At 39.4% G+C, this 25,840-nt stretch overlaps 1 protein-coding gene across 1 annotated transcript in view; it reads left to right on the top strand.

Annotated features, from left to right (window-relative positions):
* nAChRalpha6 (nicotinic acetylcholine receptor alpha6) overlaps window positions 1–25,840 on the top strand; it is a 546,969-nt gene that overhangs the window by 318,161 nt on the left and 202,968 nt on the right. Inside the window, exon 4 of the mRNA XM_072301760.1 lies at window positions 14,323–14,432. Coding sequence (XP_072157861.1) covers window positions 14,323–14,432 — 110 coding nt within the window. The remainder of the gene's footprint in view (window positions 1–14,322; window positions 14,433–25,840) is intronic.

Genomic DNA, 25,840 nt, shown 5'->3' with positions numbered 1-25,840 from the left:
TTGGCGATAAGAGCTGCGTTTCAAAAGACCATAGGAATTCTAGTAGCCGGCTAAGGAAGGCTACAGAAAATCATATAGCTGGCATCAAAAGTACGGAGCTTTCCTGGCAAAATAAATCAAGATACTACGGCCCAAAAAGAGAACAGTATTCCAAAAACTCACTAAGTCCTAGCATCCGTAATTAGTAACGTTTAGCATACACTTTATCGCCTGGCTGTTGCTTAATCGCCATCGGCTATAAAAGGCTATAAGAAATTGTGTAGCCGGCTTTAGAAGCTATTGGAAATCTTACAGCCGGCTGTAGGTCTATGGTATTTTGGAACACAGATTCTACTGCCAATTTTTACCAGGGTAATGACTATTTTTGGCCGTTTTTCCCTGCAACATGGTGTGGATCCAGCACAAATTACCTCCTTGTTACACACAGTTTGGGCCACTTTTCTCAGTGTTTTTTTTTCCCTTCTAGTTTATCTTTCACACAGAAGGAAGCCAGCGGTTTCATCTGCTTTCCGCGAAGCTCCAGGAAAAACACTCTTTCGGCGAGTGAAACTTCCGGAGTCATCTAATGGAATCGACTTCTAGCCGCTGTGTTTATTAGCATTCAGCTCGGATTCTCGGAGGCTCAAACGCGCGAAACAAGCGGTGTCGGAAACCTGAAACTTTAAAAAAGTCTGCATTAATTCACAACAATTCCATTCCCGTCACGAGTTTACAATAACCTCTCCTCTCCTCCCGCCGCACAACGGGTCGATTCAAATGAGAGAGGTCGGACGAAATTCGGAGACTTTAAACGCTTATAACTCCGTGTATACAAAACTTTGAGGTTCTGAAAGTGGCTCCATTGGTTTTCTCCTGAAATTCTATACAACATGCACCCCTTGAAATGTAAAATTTGACGAATTGAACACACTGAAAAAAAATTCTCGGCGTTTTTACCACGGTCCGTTGGTACCTTTACCATCTCAATTTTTTTACCAATTATTGGTAATTTTACCAAGACAGACTGGCAAGCTTACTTAAAAACCGGTATTTTTACTGTTTTTTCAGGTAAGAATACCACTTTTATTGGTAATCAATTCCCGGTAACTTTGCCATTTTATCTCGGTAATTCTACCACAGTCGATAAAAAATATTGGCGTTTTTTCCAAGGTCCAGTAAAATTACCGAGAAAGTTCAATAATTTTACCGAGATTTCTCGGTAAAATTACCAATTCCATAAATGGTAACTTTACCAAGAAAACACTGGGATCAAATAGAACCCTGAATTCTTGGTAATTTTACCTTTTCTTAGTAAATACACCGATTTGTTTTTTTCAGTGCACTAAAATTTGGGATTTTAATTAAAAATGTATGTCTGACCTCTCTGATCGACTCGATCCACTGTGCGCCATCCCGTGGATTTGTCCTCCTTTTTGACTAACAATCATGATGGTGAATTCTGTTTAATTCACTCGCTTTCCCCGACACATTTACGGCACCGTTATCGCATCGTGCATCATATTTCAGACTTTATCATCCCACGAGTCTATAAATTATAAAATTACACATGAAATATGGAGTCCGCGCTCCATTCACTCTTGCGATCCGCTTGGTAATCACAATCCGTCGTTCCCATCACGAAAGAACGTAACTTCATCTCAATTTTGCCAAATGTCCCCTCGGAAATTGCATTTTTACCGGGAAAATCTCGGACGCTTCTAACTGAAAATGTCACTGATTTCTCTCCCGATCTCATGCATAAATCGCAAGCATCTTCGACAAAAATTGCATAGGTGCAATCTTATAAAAAATTCCATTTTTTAAGTCAATTTTGCAACCTTGGAATGAAGTTGCGTTCATCCGATCGGGCAACGATGAGTAGTATAATAAACCCGGGCTGGAATTTTGCGCAATCTAGTGTGAATTTTTTCTTGCGATATAATGAAGAGAGGAATTTATCTTTTTGTGTGCGCTCGTGTCATCTGATTATACGACTTTAATTTTGTTCCGCCTTTGGAGGTCGCAACAAAAGGAAAGTCGGTCGCGAATGATGATCCGGCGAGGAGAGCTTTTTGCCGCTTTGTTTTCTTTTACTATCGATGACGTTAAAAAGTTACAGCTATCAATAACCCAGTTTCGCAAAATGTGATCTTTTTCAGATTGACATTCGTATGAGCTGTATAATTTTTTGATTTTATCACATGCCGTTGATATTGCTCCGGAAAAAGAAACTGAAAGGTTTATTTAGTTATTCAAACTTCAGTCATGAGAACTGAAAGTTTAGTGAACCGGACGGAGGTCACTCAGCTGAGGTCTAAAAATGAACCTAAGTAATGAAATGAATTTAGTCCAAATGCAAGGAGATTTAGTTCTCAGAACTGAAGTTGTTTCCCCTCACATGCTCGGAGTTAAGCCAATTTGCATTGCAGTTAATTCCCACCAGCTGTTGAATGCCCCATCTCCTGACTCGGTTGACAGCAATTTTTGGAATCAGGATGAAATTTTCCGTCGATTTTAAAAAAAATCGTCCATTTTGAATCGGGAAACCAAAATGATTGTGACCTCCCCAGTTTAATCGCTCGCCCGAAGACCCATGAGATTCTTTTAAGAAATTATGACTTTTGTTACTTTAAGTAAACTACACTCTCCAATTAGGAATTACAATATCCATAGCTTATCCGTGATAATACAAATGTGTACAGGGTAAAATAATGGTACATACGTTATTTCTTAAACTGAGCCAGAAATTATAGTTCCTGATTGAATAATTTAGTCCAAATCTTACCCTGTCTAGTGGTCAATGGGCCACAAAACCATGAACGTATTCCGACTTGCGAAACATTTGAGGTGTGACAAATGAGATTCTTGTAGAGGTGCCCCATACTACCGTCCAGCGCAATAATGCCGTAAATCCATTCCAGATTTTAAAATCCTTTTTCATATAAAATGCTACGTTACAAGACAACTTGGCCGCCTCCATGCTCCATATTTTAATTTTAACTTGCCAATGGTACACTGGAAAAAAAAAAAAAAAAAAAAAAAAAAAAAAAAAAAAAAAAAAAAAAAAAAAAAAAAAAAACACATTGGATCTAGAGTCCAGACTCTTGAAAACATCGACAAGAAAAAATACTCTTGATTCAATCAGATTTAAGCTTAAATCAAGAACCAAGCCTCTTAATTTGAGCGGATTTACTTTTGATTTAAGCTTAAATCTGCTTGAATCAAGAGTCCTTTTTCTTCTCAATGTTTTCAAGAGTCTGGACTCAAGATCCAATGTGGTTTTTTTTTCCAGTGTATAACAAAGTCATTACGAAATTGTAAAGGATGGATGTTTGCAGCCTTTCTTGCTACGGAGCATTTTGTCTGAGAAAAGTGTGCCGAATCAGAGATGGAGGTACGGCATTTTTGCGTTGGACGGCAGCATAAGGATCCTCCCCCTCCCCCCCTCCCCCCCCCCCCCGACCACAATGCAACTTTGACGCCAATGCTGACTCTTGGTCATTATCTGACAAATTGCGCAATTTCTGGATGAATGTTAAGTGAAATTTCATGAAATTTTGCCACCTTGGTCCCTAAGAGCTCGAAATAGACTAGATTTTCTTGTAATGAAGAATTTGCATGCAAATGTTTTATTGCTTCATCTGAAAGTGCTTAAAGAGCTGATTTCACATTATTTTTTTCTAATTTTTTTTCTGATATCAGAAATAGCATAAAAATTGATTTAAAAGCGAGAAAATGCACCGCCTAGTGACGTCATCTGGCAGCATTTTCCATTAAAACCCATGTATTTTAGCAAATTACATCATTTTGTCATATCTTCTCCAATAATTGTTCAATTCATGAACCAAGGGTATCCTCGTGTTCGGATCAATCAGCAGTTTCCACTTAAACACGAAATTCATCATTTCAGACACCTGCAAAATCTCTATTCCACATTATTTCTAGAGGAAAAACAAGAAATGTCGAAAGGTGCGGAATTTTCGCCGTGGAGGGCAATGAAGCAGGGAGCCGCCATTCTCCAACGGCACCCGCTCTCCTGTAACCCCGGAGCACGGCGTTCGCCGGGCCCGGGACCAGACGACCTCAAAAATAATGGTCGGAAGGTAGCGTTTTTCAAAAGAATCCCTCTCGCGGGGGGCAGCGGTGCGTGGCGGCGGCGTCATTAAGCAGGCTCCAGAATCAATATGGCGTCCGGGGCGGGGGTTGAAAAATTGACGCCACCGCGTCGTTTCGCGTCGCCCCGCTAAAGTGCCTCAAATCGTCGCGCCTCGGCCGTAAGGCGTATCTCGATTGAGCCGCAGAAAGCATGGATTTATATGCAAAACAGGGTCCACGAGGAAATTGAGATGAGTCGTTACGTCGAAGGGGCGACGAAATGATGGACGGCGGGCGCGAGCCCTTTTTCAGCGCCGCGGCCCTTTGACAGGACCGAGGCCCGGTCGGGGCCCCGCGCGTTTTTGCGAGGGATAATGGCGCGGGCCGGGTGCGGAGGGCGGGGGGCGGGGGCGCCGCCCGAAATCAAATTACCCGGGGAAAAGTCGGCCGATTAGCAGTTCCGCCGCACGCCCGGTCCACTCCCTCGACGAGACCGCTAAAACTCAGCGTCGGTTCGGCCCAGGTGAATGCATCGGGGGGTTTTTTTTTTTTAGACGAAAAAACTTAACTGCAAGTAGACGTTGCGAAACCTTCACCCGCGAATCGTATTTTCAATAGAAAACTGTTCGACTTTACTAACTGAAAATTTTAAAATTTTAAAAGTTGTTTAGTCGCATGTCGCATCTGATTATAATTGGACGTATTTCTGTCAAACGGAACTAAGGGTCATCGGGGCAAGATGGTAGATGGTAGAGGGGGGCTTGGATTGGCGGCGGAACCGGGCGTCGGGCTCATTCGTTCCTATACTCGCAATGCTTTTCCATGGCGCTTAGTTCCGTTTGACAGAACACGCTATCCGGTATTCTAAATTCTTCAAAAGGAACTCAAATTGGCGCTTAATTCAGTTTGGCAGAAATACGTCCAATTATGAGTGAGAAAAACGTGTGCCAAAGATACATAATTTTTACAATTTTATTTCTGAAGTGCTAATGCATTTTAGGACTCAGTTCATCAGATCATCAGAGCTGAAAGATACATTGCCAAGTCACAAAAAGTTACATGTTAGAAAAATATAATAGACTTAAAAAGACAAGAGACATCTGGAGGTACAGTGAAACAGGATATCAATACAAATTGCAGCATAATTCAGACAAGCTACGAAGACAAGATACAAATTGAAACATACAGCTTTCCGAGCAGTGATAATGATAACTGCATATAGGTAAACCAAGAGCAGCGTGTTCTTGACCTAAAAATTTCACCAATGGTATCTCAGGTTCCATGCAAAAATCAGACAAATTTTAGAAGGATTTCCACACTCATATTCTCGTGAAAAATTGAAAAGTTTCAGTCAATTTTCTGGTCTGAGAATGAAGTTACGTTACTTTCCTTCGAAAACTATGAGGCGAGGAGTTAAGTGCAAGAAAACCTTTCTTAGGCCTCTTTACGGCCAGCTACTTCTCTACGAGTAAATTAAGAAACAAACCCCCTTGAATGACCTGCATGGGATTTTCAGAACACCGATCACCCTCTACCTGTAATGTATCTACATGGAACGCAAAATATTGGTTACATTTTCTTATTGTGTGAAAAAGGTAGCCGGCTGACTGATGAAATTGATGGATAAAGCTATAGACAAAGAAGACAAAAGGATACGAGGGATCCTATTGGTGGAACCAATGGTTGCAATAGACAACGGCGGTAGGTAATAGATATACCAACGGACCAACGGCAACTCACGAGAGACCCTATAGTTGGTGTATCATTTACCCCCTTAGACTATGAGAACCACCCATTTCAACCAATAGGATCGCTTCATACTTCCTATGTCTTCCTTGTCTATAGCTTCGTTTATCAATTTTAACAGTCAGCCCGTAGGACCTGAGACGTTCGAATTTCAGAGCTTGAGGATTAGCATCAGTTTGATATTTCGCGCTGACCTCGAGAAGTCAACGAGAATTTGGAATTTCAGCGTTTCAGTCTCTTGTTGGCTACTTCGCCCTTCCCCAGCTCCGTTCAGGGGTGGTGGGGGGGCGAAAGGGGCTTTAATGGCTCCCTCCTCAGTGGAAACCAAAAATCCAGGCAGCGTCAACAGCTGCGTCCCCTTCGTTTTTCCCCCGCTGTGTTTTGCTAAAACCTTCTCCGCCTATTTGTTTCCTTTTTTAAAGCTTTCCGCTGTGTTTTTCGGGGTGTTTTTATTGCCGTCGGTTATTGTTTCCAGGGTATAATTTAAATATTCTCAGGTTTAGTGGCGTGGCGTGAAGGATCGATTATCGATATATCGCCATTTGAAGCTATAGTAAAGAATCGATTGGTGGGACCACTAAGGTGTTCGCTGCGAACGCCCTGATAATCGATCTTTTTCCATAGGTTTAAATGGCATAACAATCGATATATCGCAATTCACGCCACGCCACTGCTCAGGTTCAGTCGAGGGCGCCCCGATTCCCGCAGCCTTACAAAAAAACTCACTAATTTAAGGCCGGATGCTTTGTGTGAAGGGAAAAATTCGTGTGAATATTCTTTAATAATAACAATCGTTAAGCAATCCTTTTCAAATACTCTCAGAAAAATGTTAAAAATTATTTTTTAGGAAGCATTTGTCGGCTTTTTTTCAATAAAAACTCAAGTTAAAACCGGTAAAATTTAAGGGACCTAAGGTCATATTCACTGTCGTTCCTTTGACTGTTCCTACACTGAAAAAAAGATTGATAGAATTTACCATTTCTTCACGCTGTACGTATTTCACATAGCGTGAAGGAATGGTAAAGTCTACCGATCTTCAAGTCGATTTTGCCAGAGGAATGGTTACCTTTGCCAGTATATAGTAACGTTTACCTTTCTTCTGGCAGAATTGACTCTGAATTGACTATGTGAAGTACAGCGTGAAAATGGTAAATTCTACCAATCTTTTTTTCTGTGTATCTTTAAGTGGCCTGATATTATTATCACTGTGATAAGAGAGGGTTTAGAGAAATCTTTAAAATAGCATCATCAAAATTACAATATTTGGTAACCTCGAGTGAAATTCAATTTTGGAACTCTGGAATCGAATCATCAATAGGAATTACAATGATTTGCCGTCCTAAAAAGTGCAAAAAAAACAAAAGAAAAAATTCTTTGATTTTTGCAAACTCAAAGGTAGGTGCAAACCTACCCTCAAATTCACCAAACTCTAAATATATTTTCCGAAGTATTTTATAGCTTCCAATTGCTTGGAAGGATTTACTTCTATAGCTGTAATCCTAAATTTCATTCGAAATTTGCAAAAATTGGTTTTTATACTATGCAATGTTCAAGGCTTCCTTAAGGGATGTCTTAATCACAGTGTAAACTATAAAGGACTTCCTGCGGGAAGAACCTGTATTAGAAGCGACTATTGTCACGACCCTAAGTATTTTAATAAAAGCTTACAGGCACGTGAATTACATTTTAGCACAAACTCGGAGGTCATGCAGATCATCCTAAACTAAGTATTGTGGATTTTATCCAAAGTAGACTGGCCTCGTTTTCCGCGTAAGGCATTTTTGAACTGACAGGTAGACACAGGTTAATTTCTAATATTGATTAGAATATGTACATTTTTGTAGTGTCAACGGTATCTTAAATAAAAGGACGGGGAAATATTCGTGAATGTGAATATTTTGTAACCGCGGAAAGAGGTCCATCATTCAAAGGACAAATTATTTGACACCGTCATGGTGCCACGGCCCTATATTCTTGCGAATTAACTTTGCACATCATCAACCACAACATTCCATTTTACTCACCAAATACTTCATATATCATACTTGCGACAGCCTTGCCTACATACATGAAAATCGGAAGTGAATTAAGGCAAGAGCACGTGGATTCTTTATTGCCCGTCAACAGCTACAAGAATTCCGGTACTTCAGGAGTTTCCATCAATACTAAGTTAAAGTTAAGTCTTTAAACCCAACATATCGATTTCTTGTGGTCAAGGCAGCTCGTTGTCAGCCCAGAATTCCCGGGTTCAATCCTCGGAGACATGAATTCTAAATTCTATTGTCATTTCACCCTCTACTAAAGGATGGGGCATCCTTAAGAGAGTAGGTGTTTAAGGAAAAAATATGAATACGACCCGTAAGGTATTCCACAGATGTGTTCTTTCAACACTTAATTCCTATTTGGACACATTTCTGCCAAACGGAACCATGTGCATTAAGACAGATGAGTTCTGAGACTCATAAGAATGTATGCATAACAGGGCTCACGTTATATTGCGCACAGTTCCATTTGGCAGAAATTAGTCCATTTAAGTAGAGTTCTTACTTGGGGAGAGTACGGACACGTCGAATAATAGAGCTCCTAGAGCAGCGAACCCTCTAACACTAAAAAATTCCGCCGCCAATCTTCAGACTCCGGGATGGCCAAGATTGTGCTTATCTGCAGACCATCCAACTACAAAAGTTAGGAATTCCGCGTAAACACAATCAAAGTCAAATACGTGCTTCCAAAACGACGGGTCGTAACAATTCTAATAATACATAATTCTGGATAATTTTATTTCACAGGTTGGCTGCCCTTTTGGGTCCTGAAAGCTCCCTGACCTATATTCAAAATTACCGCCACGTCCTTACTAACCCCATTTATGGACGTATTTATGTCAAACGGAAGTATGTGCATTAAGACATGAGCCTTGAGATCCATGAGAATATATTCATAACAGGGCTCAAGTCACAATGTACATAGTTCCGTTTGGCAGAAATACGCCCGTATGTCCTCTGCATTAAGATAGAACTTTACTGTTAAATTAGCCACTAGACAAGATTTGAAGTGAAGAAAACGTCGCATGCTTTCTCCTGAATACCTTACTCAGAAATGAATACATTCAACGGGGAGTTTTGAAATAAACTCCTGGACGAGATATTGTCAAGTCCTTGAAGCACAGATCAAATGATAGTTTGCTTATAACAATGACGTCGTTTGTATACTTGGCATTTGACCAATGTTGATAGGAAACGACGGACCACTAGACAAGTATTCTGATACGTGTTTTTTAAAAAAAAATTAACGCAGACCACGATTGCCGCAACGAAAATCATTGAAAATGACTCCGAACCATGATATTGAATGTTTCTTGACGCGTGAATTCAAACCTCCCGCTCTTGAAAACTCAATGGTCCACGTGAGTCAAATCGCACACTAAACGTTACCGTTGTAGTCTCTGCGATGCGAAAATATGGCAATCTCAATCTTGACGCTCTGGCTCAGCTGTAGCAAATTGTTAACACCTTGACCGATAAAGGGTGGGAAATGAACAATGTTTGACTGAGAAGCCTGCCAAAACCGTCGTAGTGCGCGATTTGACTCACGTTGAGTATATAGTTTTTCTTGTGACCGGGCAATTCAAATGTCCCGTAACTAATGTAAAATGTAAACGTTGATATCTTAGTCAGAAAGTAATACCAGTATTTTTTGACGCAAAAATCGTGTTCTACGTGAAATTCCAGTTAAGAAACAAGTATCAGTATGCTTCAATTTGAACCTTGTCTAGTGGTCCATTATATCTCATTCAGGACTTGATTTTCAGACTTCCCTTTGTGTGATTCATTTTCCTCGTTAAATTTGGAAGAGAAAATACGTAGCGTTGTGCTTTAATTCATAGCATTGTCCAGAGGCCCATTCCATCCAATTACGGCAAGCCTCTAGTCTAGAGGACCGAGTCGGTCAGACCAGGGTAAAAGAATAGCAACGGCAACATATTGCCGCCGGGAAGCGCGAGATTAAAATAAAGGGTTTCTTGATAACCCGTATACTGTATCCTTAACGGAATTAGTTCCTTAAGCTCCAGTGTTTTCTCTGCTCACAATAGTCGCTTTGAAATTCCTTAGCCGTTGAGTGTTGTCGGCGCAGCGCTGAGTATTGTCGCCAAAGCTCCTGGGCAGACCTCCGCGATTGTTCGCCCTGTGTTTTTTCAGGGTTTTTGCGGAGGGCTGTTTAAGTTTTAACGGCGGTCGCCGATTGTGATGCGACGCTGCGAATCTCGGCGCGACGTTAAATTTTTATTCGGTCGCCGGGAACGGGGCAGCTGCCCGGACATCATACTCCGAGCGTTGTTTTCTCGGCCCGGGCAAAAATAACAAGGTCCAACAATATGTATATCCGAGAGAATGGAGAGTGCAGTTCGCTGTGATACGTTCGGGAAGAATGCATTCGGGGAGCGCAGTTGTTTGGGGAACCGATCCCCTGAGGCCAACCGAACCGCGCGTAGTTTTTTTTCCTAGGAAAATGATATTTTTCGACGTTTGACCCCGCAACTCGAGGTTCAAACTCACCGGACACACAGTGAACTTGAAAAAAAATTCACCCTGACGAAGTTGTTGAGAAGGAAACATATTGCACCCACAAAAGTCTGAGTATACAGACGGTCGACTAAAAAGATTTAAAACTTCTTGATTTTTGACATGCACCGAAAAAAAAGTGAAGTTGATTTAATATTCTAGGTGTAAAAAAAGTGTGCGAGAACTCACAAAATGCTGAATTACCCGCCACAGACGTTAGTTTTACATCTTGACATTGCTCATGTAGCTGCTGTAGCTATTAATTCAGCGTTTTGTGAGTTCTCGCACACTTTTTTTACACCCAGAATGTAAAATTAACTTAATTTTTTTTTTTTTTTTTTTTTTTTTTTTTTTTTTTTTTTTTTGTGTGTGTGGAGATGTTGTTAGGTGTTTTAGTAAGCAGACCTCAGGTGGCATTTACTATAAATGCGGCAGATGTTACTTTATCATGGTAAATGCTGATAAAGAGCCCATCGCCGATGGAGAAACTCATGGGTGGCAAAATTGACAATATTTTCTCACTGTTTCGTGTTGCTGATCTACCGAAATTAAATGTAATTAGATAGCTGCATCCATTTTGACTCAGTCTCGATGATTTAGTGGACAGTAAAAATAGTTGTTGTAAGAGCAAAAGAACTGTGTTTTAACGTCGAAGATTATTTTAACTGGTTTATTAATACCTCTATAGATTTCCAGAAACCACGAAATTGCTGATAGGAACGATTATGACTAGGATTAACTGACAATTAAGTTGTCTGAAAATGTCCAGAAGCATGTGTAACGCGGCATTTGGTGACCTTCACAATATCTCGTGGTGGACATATAGCTGGTTGGGGGGTGTTCATCACATCACCATACATAACGTCGCACATATATACACATACATAAAGTCGCTGTTATAGCGCCGCCTCGTGCTCTGCGACGCCCAATCGCCATCGCCCCCTATCCTCCCAGAGATCATCAGGCAATTGGCACCGCCTGATCTCCTCCTCCACCCCTTGTCGCCAACCTTTCACAGGACGTCCACGCCGTCACCATAAAAAGAACAATTTTTGCAAACTTGAAGTAAAATTTAGTCGTAAAAGTTGGGAAATGGATCCTTCTGAGGGTATACAATCATTCGCCGTCGTAAAAAGTAAAAAATATGAGAGATAATATATTGCAAGTTTTGTGACTTTCAAGGTAGGTTCGCGATTACCGTAAAGTTTGTCAAAATCAAAGAATTGTTTCTTCGATGTTTTGTAATGTTTGCAACGGAGAATCATTGTAATTCCTCGCAAAGATATCCGTTTCCAGAGTCACACGACTTAATTTTACTCAAATTTGCAATAATTGTTCATTTTTATAATGCCATGTGATAAGTCTCATTACACCCCCCTAAATCACAATATAAATTGTATGGATCCTCCTGGGAAAGAAGCTGTTAAAAGAACGACTTTTAATACGACGGGGAGTTCAATGAGGTCCTTGACGTAACATCATGAAACCGATTATTTTTGCTAACTTCTCATGCTCGTGTTCAATGCTAGCACTGAGTTTTTCCCTCGCAAAGCAACACTATCTAGAGCACACACTAGAGCAACACTGTCTGGATTGTTATGAATCCAGCCAACTATCTAGAGCAATGAGACACGGAATATCACTAGAACTCTACACCAATACCCGTCAGCGACAAAGGGAAACGGAATGATAGAGGCACGGATCTGAAAGCGCGCGGAGTGCAAGTGGGTCTCTCTAAACGCCTTCAATTAGCCTGCTATGCAACCCGAACTCCGGAGAGTTAGAATAGTTGCTCGGAGCAATCCGCGCTATCACCGCATGGTCTTCACCATTGTTATATAGCCGAAGGGTCCCGCCGTATTCAAACAGATCCTATTCTAAGGAGGCTCCATTCCATATTATTTACATTTTGACTAAGAATAGTTTAAGAGAGCCTTCAAAATAGCATCGAAGAATCATAATAGGGACAATTTTTTCCAATCTCGAGCAAAATTCGATGATATGAAAAACGGATTTTTGTGAAGGATTAAAATGTTCTGTCGCTGCAAAAAATCAGTGATTTTGACAAACTTTAAAGTGGGTGCAAGCCAACCATAAAATTTACAAAACTCGCATTATATTCTCATCGGTTTTTATCCTCTTTTTTTCCAGCGGAAAATTATTGTGATCCCTTTTAAGGATCTATTCTCAGAGTTATGATACTAAATTTTACTCAAAGTTCGAAAACATTGTATTTATGATGCTATAGTCAAGAGTTTCCCTAAACTTCTCTTGGGCACAATGTATACCATACGAATTGTCCTACGGGAAGGAGCTGTTTAACGCAGGACAATGAATGCGACCCCAAGTCTGTCAAACCGAGGTCAAGAAATTAAAAAAGAAAGGAATGCACTAACCCCGCTCTGTGTGTACCGAAAATGAAAACTCGGCGATAAAAGCGTGGGCGAATGAGTTGATTTATCGCCCGAGGTCAACTCTAAGCTCAACTGTTTTTGCGCGCGTATCAGGTCGGTTGAATTTCCGACCTTTAAAACTCGCACAGCTCCAAGAGAATGTTCTTTGTGTAAGATTTTCTCTGTCCTCTCTTTTGTGGCTTTTCCTCTGTAACCCATGGTGTCGTAATGAACTCGGCATGGTATTTCAGCCGGCCGCCAACGGGTTTTTGTATTTCAAAAGTTCGCCGACCCTGCTTGCTGTCCATTTGTTTGTGGATTAATCATTATGTTCATACTTGGTATGTATTTCGCAACGAATCATGTACATACACGGAGAAAAAAAACTCGTGCGTGGGACCCAAAGTTTAGGTCATATGGATCTCTGAAGTTTTCAGATTGAGCATCTGAACACTTTAGGTCTAGCTGCCGAAGTTCGGATCATACATCTGAAACTTCAGTTCTTACATCTGAAGTACTTCAGATGTGAGAACCAAAGTACATCAGATGTGAGAACCGAAGCTCTTCGGATGTGAGAACCGAAGTACTTCAGATGTATGATCCGAACTTCGGCAGCTAGACCTAAAGTGTTCAGATGCTCAATCTGAAAACTTCAGAGATCCATATGACCTAAACTTCGGGTCCCACGCACGAGTTTTTTTTCTCCGTGTATGTATCGGTCACTTGCAAAAGGGCTCAAGCGCCAATAATGAGGATTCGAGAAAAATTGTAATAACCGTTTTCATCCTCTCAATTCTGTTATTTCGATGAAGTGAGGAAAAACATGGAAAATTAAAATTAGTAGCAATTGCAAGTAGCAATAAGTAAAATCGGGGTAAGTTCAAAAAATAATGAGCCCTAGCTTCTCATGTGATCAATAAAAGCCAGGGATCATGATTTTTTGGACTAAAGCCCGTCGAACTGGAGTAGATTCAATTATCATCCGGCAAAAAATTAAAATTTATAGGTGTAGAAAATATCTCGACCTGCTCCTTTCAATTTAGGACACGAGAACAGCAAGAATTTCAATTTAATAAAACAAAACTCATAAATTTAAATATTAATAAAATGCAATGGTTTAAAAATAAATATCAATGTCAACCCAATATGATACGTCGTTCACCGTAATTGAATCAGTGAGAACGAAAACACACCAACTCGGTAACTCGAAAATGCTCAGTTTTCATTAAAGACAATCAATTTTAATAAAGGCCATTGAAGTTAGAGCATCTGTTCAAACTCAGACCTTTGAACTGTCCCTAAGTACTTGTCTTTTGAAACCAAAAATCTTTTTTTCTTAGACTAAATTTTACACCTACTGTGCAGTTTTGTGTGTGTCTTGATTATTCTCATTTTCTCAAGTTGCTGTGTTTTCGTTCTCTCTGATTCAATTCTCAATGGAATTTCGGATTTTTCTAGCTACGCTTATAGGCATCATTTTCATAGTGTCGGTCTTGAGAATTATTTGTGTTATTCTACCTTTAACGATTTTGTTCTTCTCTCTGTTGCAGGAATGGGTAGATTATAGTTTAGGTTGGAACTCTAGTGATTACGGCGGTGTCAAAGATTTAAGGATAACGCCAAATAGGGTTTGGAAACCAGACATCCTTATGTACAACAGGTAGAACGCTCGAACCTTAATTCTGTTGTTTTCAAATTACTGTATTTTTTCATGTGTCGTTCACATTCGCAGTGAAAAGTGATCATCATGAAAAAAGGGGCTCAGTAGTGCTCAATCATTTTTCAGATGGTGGATTCAGAAAAAAGGAATCCATCCATTGCGGCGTTACAAATTATCCACACACAAATATATTTAGTTTTTAACGAATGACGTACATTAAACGGCTGTAATGAAGTTTTTTGTCGTCCTGTCCAGAATAATCTCAGAAAAAGCGTCAAAATCTAAGGTTATGCTTCCGTCGTAATGAAGGCGGTTAAGACGAAATTTCCAAAAACTCATGAAGAATTGTATGAAATAACGTTTTAGGAAACCCTTCTCTGACATTTTAAGTGAGAATCACAAAAACGTTTATTACAATACTACTATCTTAATTTTTTTTTTCATATTTTTTTTGAACCATGTCATACATCAGTCGATCTTTTGAGAAAATTTCAATACTTATTCACCTAAGTTTTCCCTCTTGTAAATTTAAGCGATTAAGAGTATCTAATGATAGAACGTTTTCTCAAATATGGATTTCAACAATTATTTATAGAAGAGTTGTCTTTTCAAGATTTCAAAACCATTTGTAAGTTTTTTTAGCCGTTGCTACATGATTTTATTGAAAACAAAATAAGAGCGGGTGATTTGAAACGTCGCAATTGAGATCCATGCCTCTCTTGTTTTACAGACTCGCTTCAGAGGTTTAAGCGAAATTTAAAGCCTTTAAATCGACATGCTCTCCTTTCTGTCCTCTTTTTCTCGTCCCCTTTACATGTTTCAAACATGTGCATTATGGGCCCAGTCGAAGCGTATTCAAAGCGAGTCTGCGGAAAATTGTCGTTACCCACAAATATAAAGAGAATGAGGATGAGGCTGAAATTTTCTAGTTCAATTAATTCTGCCGGGAGATAGACCGACCGATACTGGCTTTTGCCGTCCGTGCTTTGATGTGTAAAATTAGCTGAACTGATTTGAAGTAAAATGCACGGAGCCTACGATTGGTCATTCATGTGCCTTGATGTCACTTTTCACTGCGCTGTGTATCATTTTTACGTTTAAATTTTGAAGTATCAGAATATATACCCAAGCCATCGCAGACTGTTTTTTAGCGAATTGATGAAATCTCACCGATTAAAATCATGCACTCTACGGCTCTAAACTAATTTTTCAGCATGGATAAATAAAACAGTGAGGTGCAGTAATCAATTGTTTTTTCAAAGCCTTTTTAATAACGCATTGACAAAAATGAACAACTTCTGCTTTGGCTTCTGTTCTTAAACTTCTCGATTTTTTTTCTGAGTCATCATTATTCTTCATCTTTCGTTCTACATTTCCTCCTTTTTTCAATGTGTTATTTGATTCATATGTTTTTCATTCTCTACTACCCTCTTTCGCGTTCCGTTTTTCCAAGTTTTATTAAATTTGATCTATTATTCATTTATCTTATCACGTGATACTTGAAAAAAAAAGTATTTCCATATAATGAGTTGAATATTCATCGGGATTGAAGCAGTATATCACGATATTTGTGGTTTCTCTTTCACTTAGGTATACTAATTCCGGGAACATTGTGAAGTGAATAATGTTCGATAATAGTTTCGCAAGTATTTAAAAATACTTTCATCATCCTTTATTGATGATCTATACTATTAAATGCAATAATCTTCGTGTCAATGCCGTAGCACCGCTTTCTTTTTACTCACATTCAATTATTAAAAATGTTGACATCTTCCTTTCATATATGTGTTGATTTTCAATGATTCCATCCACATTTCGAACTAACATACTATAAACTTTGGAGGAAAGCTAGTTTATTCGGTACGTTATTATTAAGTAATCGGGTACGACCAGAGATCTAAAGATATAATACCTGCAAATGTACCCGAGCTAAAGCTAAACTTTCAAAATAAACTTTGCATAAACTTATTTTCTTACTTTTAGTCCTTAAATTATAATATTTCGTACCCATAGAGATGTTTGGGAAACAAATTGGCCATAAAACGGGGTAGCACTTTGGTAGCTTGAATGAAAGGTCGTATCAAGAAGGGATGTTTTAAAAACAACCACTTAAGACCTCCATTACGGCAATGGGTGGTGCGAGGTTCTTGAAAAGTTTCCATCTCAGAAACAACTTTCAAGCTCACAGCCGGTCAGCTCATTCCGGAAAAAACAAATCGTAAAACGGCAACGGCATGCCCAAGTCCCAATGGGAATAGTTCCTTTTGACTTTAAATATCTCCAATTTATTTTTCCGCTAAGTTAATGGCGGCTGTCGTGCGGTTATAATTCAAAACGGGTGGTTAAATCCACTCCAGAAATGCCAAATATTGTTGAAATTCGGCATTTTTCGGTGCCGGGCGAAAAATTTGTCGTCTTTCGTTTACAGCCAGACATGTGGCGGTCAGTACTCAGGAACTCGATAGAGCGAGTTTTAACAGATCATAAAAATCGTCCAGCCGCCATAAAAACTGGCGACATAAATAGCGTCTGTAAAATCGTCCGGGGATTTTTCTGCCGTGCTGAGGAAAAACGCCGTATGAGCCTTCAGGCGTTGTCTAAACTCGTTTGGTAAATCACGAATTCTCAAGTACAATTATAAATATTTTTCTTTCAATTTTTAACGCTATTAAAAACGGATGCTAGGACTTGGTGAGTTTTTGGTCTACCGCTCTCTTTTTGTACCGTATTATCTTGATTCATTTTGCGAGGAAAACTCCGTACTCCTAAAGGACGCCTGTCATTCTTGATACGTTGGAGCGCCTTCAATTTCGTATGATACTGTGCAACACCTCTGTTGTGAAATAGTTGCTTGAAGCGCCGTGGCACTGGCGGTCAACCAGCATGACTCGCACATTGGCGCCTACAAACCTAACAGGGATACTTCACGCATTGCGCAATGCGTGAAGTATCCTGTTAGGTTTGTAGGCGCCAGCGCGCGTGTCGCGCTGGCAGCACGCCGCGCGCCGCTGAATTACAGGTACTCTACGCTGAATGACCCACTAAGTGGGAATTTCTGTTCAGAGAAGCTCTACGAATTTCCCGGTAAACTTTTGAATATTTTCCCTACAATTTTTTAGATAATTTTGTTGGCAATTTTACCTAAAAATGCTTGAAAATATCACGGAAAAGTATTGATATCTTTCCTCAAAAATGAAAATTTTATCGAAGGAAATTCGGCAATTCTCGAATGTTTATACGGCGTTTCTCCTTGGCCTAGCAGTTTTCTCCGACGCAGAAATGCACAGGAATATTTCAGCAAGGAAGTTTGGCAATCTTGCGGAAATCCCATGTTTTGTCAAAAACTTTTTGAAGTTACTTTTGAGCCTGGTTACCAAATTGATCATTCATTTGTACAGTTTAGAAGAAATCTCTCTGAGTGATCGGACATGAAAGTTTCGGTCGCAGTTATTAACAAGCAGTGAACTCCAACACAATGTGTTGATAAGGCGTGTCATTAACTCGCACATATCAACCCCTTTAGTTTTCATTTACAGAGATTTCAAAAAAGGCAAGCAGCACAACAAGAGAATTCACGATCCAACAGTGCAAGGTCAACGACGCACCTTGACGAGACCGTGTATTGTGAATCTAGAAAGCTATTCGAACAAATTTAAGTTTTTTGATCTGCCTCAAGCAAAATCTTATCAGATTCTTGAAGAAAAGTGCTACGGAAAAATTTAAGCGAAGAAAGGAAAAATTCTGTCGAACGCCTAGAAGATAAAGTCGATTTAAAGGTATTTTGGGGCTAAAATACCCAAATCACCGGTATTATAAATCCCGTTATATTATTGAAAAGAGATTTACTCGATATAAATGCAATTGTATTAAATATGTCTTGATTTTTTTATTTTAAACGTCTTTTCATGCAAAGAAGCTTAACCATGTCCATGCTTTATTCATTCATGAATTGAAAGTAAGCAATCCACATCCCGAAAATCTACCGATTTGCCGTGAAAAATTGCAGAAACTTGATATACCAGGTCGACGTACCTACCCACTCTTTGAATTTACCAATCGATTTAGTGAGTGCACGTATGTGAAAGTCAAAATGCTATAGTCATTTTGGGTGCATTCATTTTTCATGAAACAATTGTAAGTAATTTCAATCCCGAAAAACCATACATTTTCCGTATAAAATCGAAAAAATCAAAATATGTCGACTCCCTGACGTGAAAATTAAATTCTACGTGTGAAAATACTTATGTATCGATATGCTGAACAGAATGCCCGCCTCTCCTCGTAATTTACAAACCGTTCCTATGCTCATCTCAAAATTTTTCTCAGAGCTTTGTGTTATTATCAGCTTCCATTTAAACCCCGGTTTGATGGCCGAATCGGCTGCCCAAAAAGCAAGCCATTTTTGAAGGGCTCTATAAGAAATTCGTGATATTATCAGCTCTCAGGAAATCACCCCATGGGTAAAATTGCTGGTATAAATTTTCGAGAGCTTAAAATAATCGTATTCAAGAAACTAAGGCATTAAACTATGGAGTCAATTTTGTTTTAATAATGTAACGGGATTTACTTGTCTTCAGGTCAAAACTCATACAAGGAAGCCCCTTGCAAGAGGCTAATTTTTTGTAATTTCACTCAATTTTTTCTCCTTTTTATAATTGAATTGCTTGTCACATTCTGAGGTCAATCATATTAAATTGTAATTTATACATTTCTTTTTTCCCCCCTTCATTTTATTTTTTGTTTGGAGAAGTTTTGTTGATTTCTTCGGATTTCGAATACTGTAACTTCTCTTCTATTTGGCCGATTTTTATGAATGAGACCTCTTTTAATTCGTGTTTCAACGGAGAGTAAGGAAAAAATTACTAAAAACTCGCGAAACAATTTTTTTTAAAATTGGGCGAATCCTAGCGTGACGGTGAAATGGTTAATGAAGCGTAAGTAATTGGGCGAGGGGCTGAGGATACCGGCCTAGCTTGGCGACCGTCATTAGCTGTTGTTCGTCGAGACGCCGACGCAGTGATCAGGAGCGTGGGGAAGAGAGGGGTAAGTGGATTCCTGTATGAGCCACGTTTAGCTAATGGTCTAATGAGTCTCGAGGCTCATCACAGATTGCACTTACACAGATTGCACTGTATTTCTTAGTTTTAATAAAAAATAAAATATAATTCTGTAAAATTAGTAAATAAATACCAAGACAATTATTCAGGATGTCAAAGACTGACTGAAAACTTTTTATTAACCTCATATGATAAAAATATTATTATCAGCTGACACTGACATTGTTGCCAGATGAACAGCACTATCAGAGCACGGGTACCAACTTTTGAAAAGTATAACAGAGGTTTGGAGATCTGTCAAAGCAACGTTTTGAACAAAACGGAGGAGTTAAATTCTCATTCCGAGAGTGCCGACCTGCTCAGCCATCCTCGAATCACTTCGCTTGATTCTGCTTATATATGCATATTTTAAATCAGCGCGTCGTACTCTTAGGCTTTTTTTAAGAAAACCAAGTAACGTAGACTCTTGGTATTCACTGCACATAAACTAGAGAGCCCCAGAATGAGAAACAACTTTAAATCATAATTATTGACGGATAAATAAACTTTTTACACGCTTTGGAAAATCTCAGAAGTTCGCGGTAGTCACTTTTCGGTAAGGAACTAAGGGACTCGGTTATTGTATCGAGCAGGGTTCGAAACGATCGCAAAGGCGGTATACTACGTATACGCGCCAACAATAGGGCCACAAACATTTTTATATCAAAATATTCGTATTTTTTGACTGGTAACCAGCAGTGACGAGGCGTGAACATCAAAATACGATTATCGATGTTTCCCCGTTTAAGACTATAGTAAATGATCGATTTTTAGGTGTTCTTTGCGAACACCCTGATTACCGATCCTTTCCCATAGGTTTAAATGGCAGATTAACCGGTTTATTGCAAATCACGCCACGCTATACTCTGCTGTGCCTAGGAAAAACGCCGTATGAGCCTTCAGACGTTGCCAAATTTCCTTTATAAAAACTGAATTTACTGGGAAAATTGTGAATCTTTTCCCCCCAAATTTTCAGACAATTTTCTACGCAATTTTATCAATGACATCTGAAAATTTAAAGGAAAATTGGATTACATTTTGCAATAAGGAGCCACTATCTCTGGCTCTTTCATAAAAGCACATATCTACATAGGGAAACCAATGTCATGTATGTTGTTTCTAAAATGGGCCAGCAATAGTGGTTCCTAATTGCAAAATGTAATCCAATTATGCTTAAATTGCGTCAAAATTACATGTTTTATCAAGGAAATTGTGGCAACTTTCGAATGTTCATACGGCTTTTTTCCTTAGCACGGATGTACTGATAACCGGCACTTACGTCATTTTGTTTTCGGGGGATGGCCGCCACGGAATACGGACGCTCCGAAGTTTGATCGTTAGAGTTCGGAGGAATCGCGGAGCGAGTTAATGCGCTGTTGGAAACGGCTCAAGTTCTGCGCGCGATTCGGGGGAATTAGCCCGACTCGGGGAGGGGGGGAATGAATAAAAGAATTATTGGCCCCGCGAAGCGTCGGTGACGTCATGACGAGACGCGCCTCTCGCGCTGGCGCGGCGTCGCGGCGCTGGATCTTGGAATGGCACCATCTGGAATCATTCCAATCGTCTTGTAGATTCGGGGTTCGGGCTCGGGCACCATTCAAGGTTCCGACGTTTTGTTTCGCCCGAAAATTAATCGATGCAACAAACCGGATGATTTGAGTTTCCTCGGATCGATGTGGATAGCGACGAGCAACTTCGTATCCATATCTATTTGGTTAGTTGAGTGCGGAATACGCGCTTGAAGGAAATGCCTCTCCAATTGAATCTCTCAGCTCGGAAAGGACCTAATTCGGGTTTTGATGATGTGCATTTTTTTGTGAGTAGTAACACTCATTTTCTGGCTGCTACGCAGTTTATATGGATTGCATTTTGCAAAAAGGAACCAGAAACATTGCAATGATGCTAAGATTGTGCAACTTAGCTCTTCGCAACAAAAATACTTAAATCATGTAAAATATGAAATTTACATGGGAATTTTTGTCTTAAATTTATAGTTTTTAGCGATCAAAATAGAAATCGTTAATGGATAATGAGGTATTTCCTCCAAGGCAAAAGAAGTTGCACAATCTTTGCATCATTGCAATGCTCCTGGTTCCTTTTTGCAAAATTTTTTTTTTTTTTTTTTTTTAAAAAGAAATTTTATTTAAATATATCGTAACTACTACAAGTGTTTCTTGTATCTATCTACGTGGCTTAAAACTAAAACTTAACAAACTGCATTAATTTTATATGTTAACGTTAGATAATACTATGATTTTTTTTTTTTTTTTTTTTTTGCAAAATGCAATCCATATCGTCTCCTGAAATATTCAATTTCCCCGAGATAGGTCGTTTATTTGGACTGAAAGATGCAATTTCGCTCCCAGGCTTTGGACAGTCGACCGGTGAACCGAAGTCTACCTCTTAGGACTGAAGAAATCGGTGTTGCAAAAGTATGATTTTTCTCTTCAGGGGGTAGGATTTTTTCTCTAACATGAATAGATCGACACCGATTCGATCGACAAATTAGCAAAAACCTGGCGTTGATTCGATGGACATGAATTGTTCGAAAAATAAGAACGTGAACTGATGAATATGATTCGATCGACTCACGGGTTTTGTCGATCGATTCACGGGTTTTTCGATCGATTTATGGATTTCTCGATTGACTCATGGGTTTGTCGATCGACTCGCGGTTGCCGATCGAATCACGTTTTAACTTTTCGATCGATTCATGTCGATCGATTCGATACCGGTTTCTTCAATAATTTTTCGATCGATTCACGTTTCCATTTTTCGATCGAATCCATACCCTCCAAGTTTGGAGCATACCTCCAGTCATAATAAGACAACAAATGAACAATTTTTTTTTCAAGAGAGATTCAAAGAGCATAAGGTAATGAAGTAATAAGGACTTGGTCGTTTCTGGAATCTGTTCCTTTTCAACAAAAGCCGCGCGTTCCACCAAGTCTCTACTTCTCGAGACTGTGCGACGCCGGGAAAATGCGCACCCTGTCTTGGCGGCGGCCGGAATAAATGTTGAGATATTGACGGTTGCATTAGGATGGTGAAACAAATTCAATTACCCGCCGGGAGGGGCGGGGGGGGCAGGGTGGAAGGGGGGCGGCCATGGTTTATGACACTGCCAGATGCACGGCTGCGCCCGACGATGTGTCTCGAATTATTGGCTCGCTTCCTAAACACTTGAAAATATCTTGGGTGACAACTCGGTGAAGTTATCGAACTTGTCGCCATCGGGGAGAAAAAACGCGCGCTGGCTCCGAAAAGCGGCTATTCCGAGACTTGAGCGCGTTTTTTTAAAAAAGATTCCACCCGAGTTCTCAGTGTAATCGAACTGGCGTACGATATATCGCATCCATTAAGTAAAACATATTGGCGGATTTTGATATTATAGAGCTAGAAAGACCATTACCCTGCCTACAAATAAACCTAATGAACACTGGAGAAAACACATTGGATCTAGAGTGCAGACTCTTGAAAACATTGATAAGAAAAAATGCTCTTTATTGATTCAATCAGATTTTTGCTTAAACCAAATGGAAATCCGCTCAAATTAAGAGGCTTGGTTCCTGATTTTAGCTAAAATCCGATTGAATCAAGCGTATTTTTTCTTGTAGATGTTTTAAGAGTCCGGGCTCTAGATCCAATTTGTTTTTTTTTTTCCAGTGAATCATAATTGTTAATCCATATAATTGCTTTTAAATGAGTGCAAAATTCTCTTTGGGAAATCACTCTGCAATCGACATTGTTACTGACCGTTTTATCGAGTGCAGCTTAAAGTAAAAGACTTTGGTGGATGTTGGCATCATAACCCACAAAGGTCTACAGCCCTGCTTGCACATAAGCCCGATGAATCATGTTCAACCCAAACATTTGCTTTAAGTGGAAGCCGGATTCTCTTGGGGAAAAAACTTTAATAATTACCGACCTTTCTATCAAGTACAACTTTTTTTCAAGAAAAATCCTGCCTTCATTTATCTGGATTTAGAATTTGTTTGTTGTTGTTGTTGTTGAGAATGATTCATTAAGCTCATGCACAGGGGCTTTCGTCCCTTTTTTAATATACATTTTAAATGTTTTATGACTTGTACGTAATGTATGTATATTGAAATTGTGTTATCAAATAAATGCATTTCAATGCGTAATTAATCGAATTGGAGCTGCATTAGGACAAGGCATAGTAAAAGTATCCCAGTCCACAAAATAAAAAACGTTATAAAATCTCTGAAATATTTTATCCTAATCACCGATCCGTCAAAACGTATGCAAACTGTTGACTGAAAATCCCACAAAATCCGATTAAAATACCCCAAATTATTACATAATGCTTCATTCGAAACTCCTCTACCCATTTGATCACTGTGTAGCGCTGGCAAACATCCCCGAACCGCCTGCAGCTACATGCAATTTTCGGATGAACCATAAATACACCGAAACGAACAAGCGCGGAAAACAAGCCATAAACCGTGAGAACAGTATCATGGGAATAGCACATAACCCTAAATGGCCGAGCAATGCTCGTGTATGGGAGTGCACACTGCGGTCGATTCTCCACGTGATGTTACGAAATCTGTTGCCTTGTTATTTTCCCGTTTCAAATGGAGCGAGCTCCTTGTTGACTTTGCAAGTCCTTCTCTTGGCTCAAATCCGGCGGCATGAAAAACGAAGATATTTTATTTTCTAAACTAAATGGTTTTCGAGTAATGTCCCTTTTTGTCTGTAACTTCATCATTACTTTCAGTAATTTTTCTTGAACTTTGAAAATGGTTTTGGAGAATACTACCGGCGCTATCGTGTTTTTTTTGCAAAATTTTACTCAGTGATGGTACCTAAAACGCAAATCCCGGATACATACAAGATCTATGCTGCCGTGTTAAGGAAGAACGCCGTATGAACATTCGAGAGTTGCCAAAATTTCTTTGATAACATGTTGATCTTGGAGGAAAATTGTGACTATTTTTCCTTGAAATTTTCAGGAACTTTAGACGAAAATACGAACCACGAATTCTCTGAAACATTTAAAGTAAAATATTCATTAGTTTACCGAGAAATTCGTGTTTTATTAAAAGAAATTTGGCAACGCCTGAAGGTTCATACGGCGTTTTTCCTTAGCCCGGCAGTATGTTACGCCTCACCCAGCAATCACGGAGAACCCCCTTATGTGCTAGGATCCAACTTGCGAGTGACACTGTAATGTACTACCGTGCTAAGCAAGAACGCCGTATGAACCTTCAGGCGTTGCAAAATTTGCTTCGATTGAATACGAATTTATTGGAAAAGTTGGTAATATTTTTCTTCTAATTTTTCTGACAATTTTTTCCGCAATTTCGTTTAAATCATCTGAAAATTTTAAGGACAAATATACTTAACTCTCCTCAAAAATACAAGTTTAATCCGGGGAAATTTGGCAACTCTCGAATGTTCATACGGCGTTCTTCCTTAGCATGGCAGTATGGGAGAACGCAGTATGAGCTTTCAGACGTTGCTCAATCAATTCTGATAAAAAAACATTGACGTTTATGGGGAATCTGCGAATATTTCGAACTTCCCAGAGATATTTATGCGCGATTGGATCTAAATTATCCGAGAAGGAAGGTTATCGATCAGAGCCGTTTTCGGACCCACCCTGAATTTCCAAATCTCTGCGATTTTTTCTTATTAAAGATCTGCATTTTATAAATGCAACATGATTTGGTCATTTCCGGTCTCTTTTTAGGTCTGATACTGGCCTAAACATGCGTCCTAAACCTAGCTCAATTTTGGCGAAAAATTCAGGATTTGCGGGTTTCCGGTTGAGTGTCAAAAAATCTGCAATTTTTTTTCAAAATCGGTCTTTAGACTCCGGTTCAGGCCAGTATTTGACTAGAAACGAGACTGAAAATTAGCAAATTATGTTACTTTCCGTAAAATATATGTCACCAATTAGCAAAACATCGTAAGTTGGGACAATTCAGCTGAGGTTACCGATTTCCCCCCTTCAATAAAAAATATTCATAACCCTCCTCAAAAATAAACATTGACTATGAGAAAGAAAAGTCTCTTGGGTCCAGAGTGGAGACTCTTGAAAAATTTGGCAAGGAAAAAAAATTGCTGATTCAATCGGATTCTGGCTTGAATCAAGAGCCAAGCCTCTTACTAGATCAGTTGCACTGGTCACAGAATTGTGTTATAATGCTTGATTCTTGCAGACTAGCTGAAAATAATAAGATCTGTCCGAACCGCAACTTCCTACGCTCAATATTAACTGAGATATCGCCCTTTAAATAGTCGGGATTTTGACGTCATCCACAGTGGTAGTGACACCCATGGTTT

This window comes from Bemisia tabaci, chromosome 6 (assembly GCF_918797505.1).
Source record: "Bemisia tabaci chromosome 6, PGI_BMITA_v3".
NCBI classification, from domain to species: domain Eukaryota; kingdom Metazoa; phylum Arthropoda; class Insecta; order Hemiptera; family Aleyrodidae; genus Bemisia; species Bemisia tabaci.
This window is presented reverse-complemented; position numbering and strand designations above follow the sequence as displayed.